The sequence below is a fragment of the Giraffa tippelskirchi genome, chromosome 2 (assembly GCF_054371585.1).
Source record: "Giraffa tippelskirchi isolate mGirTip1 chromosome 2, T2T-mGirTip1v1.2.pri, whole genome shotgun sequence".
NCBI classification, from domain to species: Eukaryota; Metazoa; Chordata; class Mammalia; order Artiodactyla; family Giraffidae; genus Giraffa; species Giraffa tippelskirchi.
Window position 1 is genome coordinate 13,181,277 of NC_137276.1, and position 10,686 is coordinate 13,191,962.

At 41.2% G+C, this 10,686-nt stretch overlaps 1 protein-coding gene across 3 annotated transcripts in view; it reads left to right on the forward strand.

Moving 5' to 3' along the window:
- The window catches only part of FAM204A (family with sequence similarity 204 member A), a 28,836-nt gene extending 24,360 nt beyond the window's left edge, over nt 1-4,476 (forward strand). For all 3 annotated transcript variants that reach the window (XM_081536483.1, XM_081536474.1, XM_081536464.1), the window contains 2 exons: nt 3,862-3,968; nt 4,275-4,476. In XM_081536483.1, the coding sequence (XP_081392609.1) occupies nt 3,862-3,968; nt 4,275-4,326 (159 nt within the window). In that variant the 3' untranslated portion in view covers nt 4,327-4,476. The remainder of the gene's footprint in view (nt 1-3,861; nt 3,969-4,274) is intronic.
- The last annotated feature ends 6,210 nt before the right edge of the window (nt 4,477-10,686 follow it).

Consider the following 10,686-nt stretch of genomic DNA (forward strand, 5'->3'; position numbering starts at 1 on the left):
TAAAAAAATGTCGCCATGCATTTGCTTGAGGTTATGCAGACGCTTTTACAAATCTTCCAAGTGGCTGTAAAGATGAATGCCTCAAGGGTCCAGCCAGGGCCCTGCTTTTCCAACCAGCTAAAGCCCTTATCTTAAATCCAAGCAAAGTACCATTAATCTTTTTGAAAGACCTTTTATGGCTTTTAATATATCCCAAATTAGAACATTTTACACCCTTGGTTCCTGAAATATGGTGATAAAAAGCCTTTAGAGCTTAATTTTCCTTACAGCTTGCTCTGACCAATTTGCAGTTCTTTGTGATAATGTTTAGACACCTTAATTAAAATGCAGCAAAATATTGGATGTTCTATATGGAAAATGCTGATACTTTGGCGACACATAGAAGAAATTCTGTATATATTTTTATTCTTGAAAAAAATTTCTTCCCACATGGTGTTGCTCTAGTTATCTGATGACCCGAAACCGGTTTTTAATATTAAAACCATTGACCAAGCTTTTGTGATGTTTACATTGGGCCCGAAGATGCTATTTTTCTTTTTAGAGAAGCAAAAGGGGGATTCTTGGGGACCTATATTGTTTGTTTGTAATATTGAAACATAGCATGGTATTCTTTTATCTTCTGGAGCTTGGCTTAGTCCTCTTGCCTGGGAAAACACGTTTCTTCTCAACTGTCTGTTCTATAGAAGATCTTATGATCCTTTCAGATTTCCAAATATTTCCATTCTTTTTCTTTTCTTCTTGGGAATAAGTAAAACACATTCGACTTAAGCATGCAAAGGCCCCAGCATTGATGCAACTTTTCATCATCCTTAAAAGCTAAAAGATCCTTTCAGTTAAATACATAGACCAGGCTTGTTTAATGTTTATCAGTTAAAGAACATTTCATTGAACCTAACCCCAGGCAAAATACAGTTAGAAAATACACCTTTCCTACAAACAAGTCTGTTTGAAAGTATTGCCTATGTATCTAATCGCTTACGCTATTCACTTAGTCTGCAAAAGGATGGAGCCCTCCAGTGTAAATACGTGTTTCTTAGATTGTCATGAATTCTTTTTAAGAAGTTTATGCTGTGTCTTATGTGGTGCGTGTGCTCTCAGTCTTTACTGTGATGCTGATTGTGCTGGGTTTGGCTTTCATGTTGCTAGAAATTCTCCCTTCTAAGAGTATGTGACTCTGCTGAAAGGAGTTCCACATGAATCAGATGACCACAGTCAGCGTCCAGACATACTGAGATGGTCTTTGGTTTGTCTACTCCAGATCCAGAAAACCCATATTGGGAAATTTCAATAAGCTAAAAACATAAGCTACACCCTAATTTATGACAGTTTCAGGAAATAATTTTGTCTCACGGTTAATGGTACATAGCAGCTGTATAGTTCAGGTCATTTTTATTTCATACTCTAAAGTATAGGCTCAATTTAAATAGAAGATAAACTAGCTGAGGTGGTGTGATCTCAGCAAAGCTATCATATATCAGATTTGTATTTGCTGTCTAATACATAGGAGTATAATTAGGCCGACAAATACTGAATTCAGTGTTATCCCTTTTGGAGGTGGGAGACAGAGAAGAGACTATCCTACACGAATGTGGGGAGACCCGCCGTACCTCTTAAACAGAGGTGGCAAGCTGCATGTTCTGACAGTAGGCAGTTCCTTGGGTGTACTTGCTGCTCCCCTCGCGTCCCCCAGCACCCCATAGCTGGGTGGAATTGTACTCTGACCAGAGGCCTGTGAGCAGAAACGCCGTGTGTCACTTCTGGACTGAAGCACTGAGGAGCCAGTGTGAGCCCCTCCAGCCAGCTCTTCTCCGCCACTGAGACTTGAAAGCCACGTGTTGAGATGCTGGCAGCACCAGATGGAGAGCCTGGCCAGTCCACAGCTGACGTGAAGTGAAACAGAAATAAAAGCTCAGCCAATGAGATTTGGAGATTTATCTGATACTGCGGTTTTGACTAGCCTAACCCAACAGGCTCAAACTTGATTTTTTTACATTTATGACAAACGGATGGTGTTTCAGTCGATAGGGAATCCATCTTGATGATGAATGATGCCATGGCATTCTTCTGTGCTTCATTTTCTCCTTCGATGAGGAAGCTATAACTCTGACTCTTAGCCTTTTCTTAGTTGACTTAGATAAACTGTTCTGTGGTGAGGAACTGAAAGAGAAAAGAGAGCCAAGAGAACAGGGCGGGGATTGAAGCCATCAGATGTGACTGACAGCCCCTTCTCCCTAGCTCCCTCCACCCCAGCCCTCTTGTTCAAAGCCGTGTCTGCAGCACCTACAACAGTGCCTGGCAAAATAATACATTTGTGTCCTCATTATATTGGTTGCATGAATGTCCTCCTTGTGAGAAAAGATGGTGATGACGGTAGTGGTGCTGGTGTTGGCTTGGGTGTCAGGAGGACTCTGAGTTGGTCTGTGGTCCCAGGTGGGCTCGCAGCCACAATGCACCCTCCTCCTTCAGTGGCTTTCCTTTGGGTTTCGACCGCCTCAGCATGCTGGCTTGACTGTCACATTGCTTGCATCTGCTTACCTTCTTGATATGTATTCTTTCCTGGACTGAAAAATCGGATCTGTTTTTGTTCTCGTTTGTAAACCACTAACAGTGCTTGATGACTGCTTGTTTCTTTCATCCTAAAAGAAACTGTTCTCCAAGGTGAGCTGAAAGGAATGACAGGCAAGCCAAACCTCACTTTCCTAGGTCAGCTTCTCTCCTTACACACGAGCCCCTAACCGCCTGCTGTGCCTTGCTGTCGGCAAGCAGGTCCCCCGACCTTGGACTTTAATACTTTGACCAGAGAGTGACTTCTGGGTCCTTTTCTCTCGTCCACAAGTCTGCTGGCTGCTGAAACGCAGTAGGCTGTGGTCAGAGAGAGAAAAGGAAACACCAGGAGGAGATTTTGTAGCCTTTGTTGTTTTAACAGATACTTTTGAGCCTTCCATGTAGGCGGGCATTTTTCAAATCGGAGCCCACTAAAAACAGAAAAGCCCCATGCCTGTCCTGGAGACGCTCACTGAGGAACAGCTCTGTGTCCAGAGGGCCGTGGAGAGTCCAGTGTCAGAACCATAGGCTGTGGCTTAGAAGCTGAGGGGCTAGAGAAATACAAAAACGAAGATGTTGGGTTGAGTTAGAGGAGTCTTGGGGTGCGGGGCCGAGAGGGCGCTTTGTTCTGCTCGGACCTTTAGAACTGGGGCAGATGGGTGGAAGGAGTGTGAACGGGAAGAGGGGTGCTGGCAGGGAACGCTGTGGTCCTGGGGCCCCGCCTTTTTGCCTCTTGGCACCCCTTATTTTCTTTTTTTCTGTTAGTGAGTGAAAAGTGATTGCCCATCACACAAAGTGTGTTTATCAAGTAGTAATTAGCTTTCCCGTGTTTTATTAATCACATCTATGACTGCCAATCCGAGCTTCTGATCAGCGTGAGATAACGGGTGCGCCCATACGAGTTGCTATAATTCTAGCCCAAAGCAAAGACACTGGATGTCTCTGTCAGCCTGCGCCGCCTTATCAGGGTAAATTCCTGTCTGTCCTGCTGAAATGCTGAAAGCGCTTCAAGATCTTCATCCACAGGCCTGGTGAACCCTCAAGGGGCCTTGGTGTGGAAAGGAGCTCCATCCGGGAGACTGGTTCGGCTGGGGTGAACGTCTGAGGGAGGAGAGGAGAAAAGGGACAGCATCTTTGCATTTGTGGTGATACTTGGGCGGTTTCAGAGGCCCAAGCATTAAGAATTTTCATTCTTAGCATGTGTAAAGTAAGATTGGCCTGGCTTTCTTACCCACAAATTCTTGAGTATCTGTATCATTGTAATTCTTGTATCAGCTAGAATATTTATTTTCACTTTTTCTCCTTTGTAATTCTTAGCTTGGTGTAAAAATTGCCAAAGCTATTGCCTGCCACAACTTTGTGAAAGCCAAAAAGGAGGCTGAAAATTCACAGGTTGCACGAAAAAAGAAGAAACTTGCCTGGGGGTGAGTTTAAGATTTTTTTTTTAATTAGTGATTCTGCTAACTTCATAGCAATTACAGAAATCCTGTGATACATCTTGTGAACCCAGATTGTGCATAATTGTTATTCATTTTATTCTTTGGATCTTTGCTGAATGTTTATCAGACTATAAATATAGAAGCGTGTCTTCATTCTATTTGATATTTATTTTGTAATTGATGGAGTCTGTGAATACTTTTTTAAGTTTATTTTACTTTGTCACTTAGTAAACATGTTACTTCAGTAAAGTATTTAGAAATGAATCAAGATTTTCATGTTCTTCATTTTAGATTTGAAGCAAAGAAGAGGTGGGAAACCAAAAGCAACATGGGATATATGTGACTTGCCAGAGTTCTTCAAGACCTTTGAGGCTTCACTCGAGTCCTCAGTTGCTCAATTTAATAAAAAAGATTTTCCTGCCTATGTTAACTCTGTCAGAAAATTGATGGAAATAGAAAAAATAAGCATAAAATTTGGGAGTTGATTATCAAATCGTTTTTCAGTCTTTTTCTAAAGAGTCCATCCTATTGAAGTGAATGAAATGGACCATCCCGTTATTTGTGCAAGTAATCTAAGCATACATATGGGAGAGGGGAAAGATAGGATTTTATTTATTTATTTATATAGACCTCCAATTTTACTTTTCATCCATTTGCTGGAGCATAGCCAATGAGCTCCTTGTACTTTCTTATCTGTACTCAGTGTAACTGCACTTAACTCTGGAGTTGTGTTTTTAAGATGGGTATTTGTTTATAATGGATTAGTCATAAGGGCAAGAAAGATCCTATGTTTACAAATGACTTTATCTTAATGTTAGAAAAGTAATTATCGGTTCTTTATTGGAGGCAGTAGAGTTGATATTTCACAGTCACATAATAAAGGCAATTGATTAATCTTTGTGTACCTTCAGATTAAATAACACCATTTTAAAAAAGGACAGAATATAATAGTATTTGGAGAATGATTTAAATTCAGGTTCTCTGCCTGGAAATGTCTTCGTAAATATCTCTCTCAGCCATGTCCTTTTTTAAATTATGAGATTGTTCTTAGAGAAATTGATACAACGGAACTAGACAGTTTTAACTCAAGAAGTTGTAACTTTGAACCTTCTAAGAACAAACATGATCTGATTGTTTGCCCCTCTTCCCCATTACTCGGGGAAGGATTGGGTGAGTGCGTCAGGATAAAGAAGGTTGGTGCCCTGCTAAGTGGTTTTCACTACAGGTGTGTCTCAGAGCCCTAACTAGAAAGGGCTCTGGGAAATTGTCTCAAGCTGGTGGACAAGCCCACAGCTGGATGACGTGGGGTTTTTTTGGCAGGCCTGGGTTATTTTGGCACTTCCCTCTTGGTGCTCAGTGGAGGTAAAGAACTGCTGATTGTGGTTTCCATCGGTTCTTTTCCCTTCCTGCACCTTCATCAGAGGTTTTCTAGCCATCTGATACAAACTTTCTCTAGGTTGGTAATATAAATTCAGGAACATAGGAAATGAATCGTGGTGATAGTAGTAGTATTTTGTTAATTTTAGACTTATAAATAGTAATCAAATTTTACTAATTTATGGTGACATATTTATTGTTTTTTTCTGTTCTGGAATAAGTGAGCAACTTGTTGCTATTTAAGAGAACAAAAATCATATCTTGCTTCCACTTAGGTGATGAAAGCCAGTATAGTAGAGAAAGTGTGGTTTTAGGAAACTGTGTCCCTACTTACGGACTTCATCATGAAAAGATACTCAAATCAAACATTGGAAAATCTTATATTTTAAGATTTAATATTCCCTGTTGAATTTTATAGATATAATCATACAGCCTTTACCCATAACATCTTACTTCAAACTCCTAGTAGGTGAATGCAAACTTAGAATATACGAGATTTTCCTCTTAAAAAAAAAAATTCATCACGGGGGAAATATCCACTGCACAATCCATTGGTTTTGTCTGAAACATGAAAAACGTTCTCTTTGAGCAGGCAGGTAGTATAACATTCTCACATTCTCACGTACGGAGCTCCAACACTGTCATCTCCCTGCATTGTCTGCTCACCTTTTCCTGCTTATCTACTTCCTTAGCACATTTCATGACCCCTGTGGGCACAGTTCCCCTCTTTTTTCATGCTGAGGCCTGGCCAGAGTGGTCACCTTTAGGGTCTGGTTTGGGAGCCCCTGACCCAAAGTCCAGCTGTCGAAACCCTTCTTCCACCTGCCCTGGGGCCAGCAGTCACTCATTCCTTCCACTCAGGAGTCCCACATGGATGAGGACATTTTCCCTGAGTGGACAGCATTATGGTGGAATCAGGTCTCAGGGAATTCATTGGATAAGAGGACCTGTGTTGCAGAAGTCCCTTTCTCTTTGAGGCCTGGCTTGTGAAAGAATCCAAGATCGTCCAGCAGAAGAAGGAGTGGGAGGGGAAGAGGATTTGAGGAAGAGGAAGGCACTGGTTTTCTTGGGTTAGCCCTGCTGGCATATCATTTGGGACCAGTTTATTTTTAATCTGCTTTAATTTGAATTTTCCTCATTAAAGCATTAAAATGGGAACATTATTCTTAGAAAACCCAGGTTGCCCCAAAAGTATAGTCATTTGTCCTCTCCATCTGGTGACAGCAAAATAAGGATTCTCTTTGGATCGGTAATAATTTCAGTTCCTGAAGCTTTAACATGTGCATTTACTGCCGTCAGAATGCCTGAATTAGATTAGTAATGTAAATGTCAGTTATTGTTAACTGAGATTAATATGTTTCAGGCCATGGGTATGCCATTAATGTAACTATGATTTACTGTTTTGAGTACTTCAGGCTAAAACACCTTACTAAAGAACAGTAATTTTGAGCTTTGCAGCCCTGGTTCTGAGAAGTAAAGTTGATAGTGCATTCCTCTTTGGAAGCCCTCAGGATGTTTCTGATTTTCTGCAGAACATTCTCATTTCTTTCACCAAAAGGAGAGTTTGAATATATAATCTCAGGTTTGCTATAATTAGTTCTGATGACAGACCTAAATACCTTGGCCCAAACTGTAAATCAGTAGTTAAACAGGTTTCTGCAACTGATCATAAATCTCAAACTCCATTATTTTAAATGTGCTTATTTTTTTTAGAGAGACAGCTAAGGAAGGAACAGGCCAAGAACAGGAATAAAATGTTACCTGAACTTTGGCTAACAGCTTAAAACTCCATCTTTAAAACGTACTGAGTTCCCTGATACCTTTTGTCTAAAATGTTATCTTGTAAATATTGTAATAACTTAGCTTATTCCTCACTCTGATAAGACAAGTTTGAACTTAATTCTTTTTTATATAATTTTATTTATTTATTTGGTAACAGGAGCTACTCTGGTTGCTGTATGCGGGCTTCTCATTGCGGTGACTTCTCCTGTTGCGGAGCAGGGGCTCTAAAGCACAGGCTCAGTAGTTGTGCCACATGGGCTTATAGGTTCTCCGAGGCACGTGGGATCTTCCTAGCCCAGGGTCGAACCTGCGTCTGTTGCATTGGCAGACAGATTCTTTACCACTGAGCCACCAGGGAAGCCTCTGAACTTAATTCTTCAAAGACAAATATTAGTTTTCAGATGTTCAAATTTGCATTTGTTGGGTAAATATATCACATTTTTAGAAGGTTATGTCCTGCTGAACTAAAAAACTGTCAGGTTGATCCTTAAAAAAGTTGCTCACAGTTGGCAACTTACTTCAGAGGTAAGGTTTGAGGAAACAAGGTAATAATCTTAACATCAGGCCCCATTTTGGAAAATTAGTGAAACCTGGTTAACTTTAGAACCAACTGAAATGATTCAAGTTTTTTCATGTTGGCAGAAGTTGCTCTATTTTTAGTATCTGGCAGAGCAGCAAATGCTCTGCATGTCAATTTAATATTTTTTGAAGCCAGCTGTTTATTCGTTGGCTTAAGATTTACACTCTACTAAAGTCTTTGCCTTGACTTCCATGAAACAAATAGTAATATTTGGACAAAATATGTGCATGAAAATCTTTTTCCAAGACCAAATGTAGATTGATATTTGTGGCATCAATGCGTTCTATCATGGTAATAGATTAAAAAAAAAAACACTTTGAAAAGGCTAAGTCAAAGCCAGGACAATGCAGTTCAAGGAATTGATTTTTATTGTGAAATAATCAGCATCTTTCTAGATTTTTAGGTTTTTAAACTGCTAAGAAATGGAATCTTCATGAGTAAATTTCAGTGAACTGTCAAAAGATTATTTTTTTTGATCTATGTATTTATTCTTGACCTTGATAACATTCTGAGACAGTGAGACCTGTGTTTCCATTTTTGAGGTTGGGGTGCTCTGTAGATTTTGATAAATGAATAGAGCTGCATTCTTTAGTCTTTATTATTTTATCCTTCCTCCATGTTACTCACTGTAAAAGACGCACGCACGCCCTCATTCAGTGTTGTAGCTGTAATCAGCACAAAGACTGGGGAAAGGATTCTCAACTCCAGTTAAGAACATGGAAGTGTGTAGCAGATCAAGATGCCGTGGAGAAACTCAGAAGTCAAACCGTCTGTGCCCTCGTGTCTCAATGAAGTATATTGTTGCTTCATCTCCTCCAACCCATGAGCGTTCTGAAGATGTGTGTTCATTTTGCTAGAATTTCTTCAAACACAGCAGTACTATCAGAGAGCTTCCGGCCACACTAGCTTTTGTGACCTTGATCCCTGGAACACAACCACAGGCCTTTGACGGGACTACCCATTAAATGCCATGCAGTATACTGGGTGTTTAGATGTGCTTTTCAAATCGAGAATTAGCTGAGAGATAATTATCTTTTTATTAGCATTAGTAATTCCTTTTTACATTCAAGTAAGAAAGCATAAGACTTTTCTGAGTAGGATGGAATTTAGAAAAAAATTAAGTACATACCTTTTATGTCCAGACCAGGTTTCTTAAGGAAACAGAATAAAAGGGACTGAAGGGAAGGGAAGGTAGTGTCCAAGAAAAGCCTTGGCTCCTGGCTGCTCCTGTCGCAGGGTCCTTCCTGTGTTCACTCTGGCATCATTCTAGAAGGCCCAGCCCACACCTTCCCTAGGGCCCATGGGCTGCCTCTTGCTGAATTGCTGCAGGGGGCCTGCTCTGTGACAGGTATGGAATGAGGTAATCTTTTCCCACCTCTAATTTCTGAAAGGTGTGTCTGTCCAGTTATTACTTGTTCATTGAACTGAAAGGTTTAGAAACCAACAGCTATGGTACAAGCTGTAATTATTGATGTCTGTTTCATATTCATCTGTAAGTTCTGGCATTTGATCAAGAAGTTAATATATCACTTCATCTTCAGACTGAATATGCCTCAGCTATAAACGTTATAGTTTTTGATGGATAGTATACAATTACGACTGCCCAGAATAAAAAGTGTTTTCATTTGTAATGTGAGTGGTACTAGAAGAAGTAATTATGGATGTCACAAGGAGTAGTGAAACAAACCTTGCGTTGCTTCAGATTCCTCCCTACTTAATATCTGAGAGACATTCACTGAACACCTACCCTGTTAGACACTAAGCTAACTCATGCCGATGCAAAAGTGAATGTGCACAGTCTGCTGGGAAAAGTTTAGGAAGCATGTTTTGGACAACTTGATTTTCAGGTAGGCTCTTAATACAAAGGGGCTTTCCAGGTGGTTCAAGTGGTAGCGTCCACCTGCCAGTGCAGGACACGTAGGCAGGAAACGCGAGTTCAATCCCTGGGTCAGGAAGATCCCCTGGAGTAGGAAAGGGCTACCCACTCCAGTATTCTGGCCTGGAAAATCCAAGAAATAACCTGGAAGAAAAGTGAAAGTGAAAGTCACTCAGTCGTGTCTGACTCTTAGCGACCCCATGAACTACACAGTCCATGGAATTCTCCAGGCCAGAATACTGGAGTGGGTAGCCCTTCCCTTCTCCAGGGGATCTTCCCAACCCAGGGACTGAACCCAGGTCTCCTGCACTGCAGGCAGATTCTTTACCAGCTGAGCCACAAGGGAAGCCCAAGAAATAATCTACATGTAATAAATAACCTAGATGTAAAATTTTTAATTACATGGGCACACGTTCTTTTCTCTGCAGGATGTGAAGTCTCCTTGCTAGTCAGCTTGGCTACAGTCATTCACTAGCTTAGCACTCACCTCATGGGGGCTAACACCCTGACTTTCACCTTAATTTCGCAGCCTCACACAGAGGTGAGGCCCACTGAAGTGAAACTTAGAAATGAATGCAGCTGTTTTGCACAATGCTCCATGATTTTAAGCTTAGTTTTTCTTAGGCTGTATCAACACGTCCTTTATTCTACAATGGCTGTGTCACAGTGCCTGCCCAGGATAGGGAAATGTTAACTACTGCAAGAAATATGCCCCCGAGTTACAATGACTCGAACACAGTAGAAGTCTATTTCCTGCTCATGGGATAAAGGGGGACATCCCTATCAGTGGGGGGCTCTACTCCTTAGAGTCATTCAGAGATCCAGGTTGACAGCAGCTCTCTGACTTTCTCTTCCTAGTAAACCTGGGGGTCACCATCCCAGCCAACTGGAAGGGAAGAAGCCACAGAGGAACACTCGGAGGAGGTTATGGGCCTGGCCTGGAAGGGGAATGGGCTACTTCTGCTCACTCTGTACTGGCTAGAACCTCATTACTTCACCTAACTGCATCAGAGGCTGGAAAATGTGGCCTGTTTGCCTGGAAGGAGAGGAAATACATTTAGTAAACAGCTAGCCATGTCTGCCACATC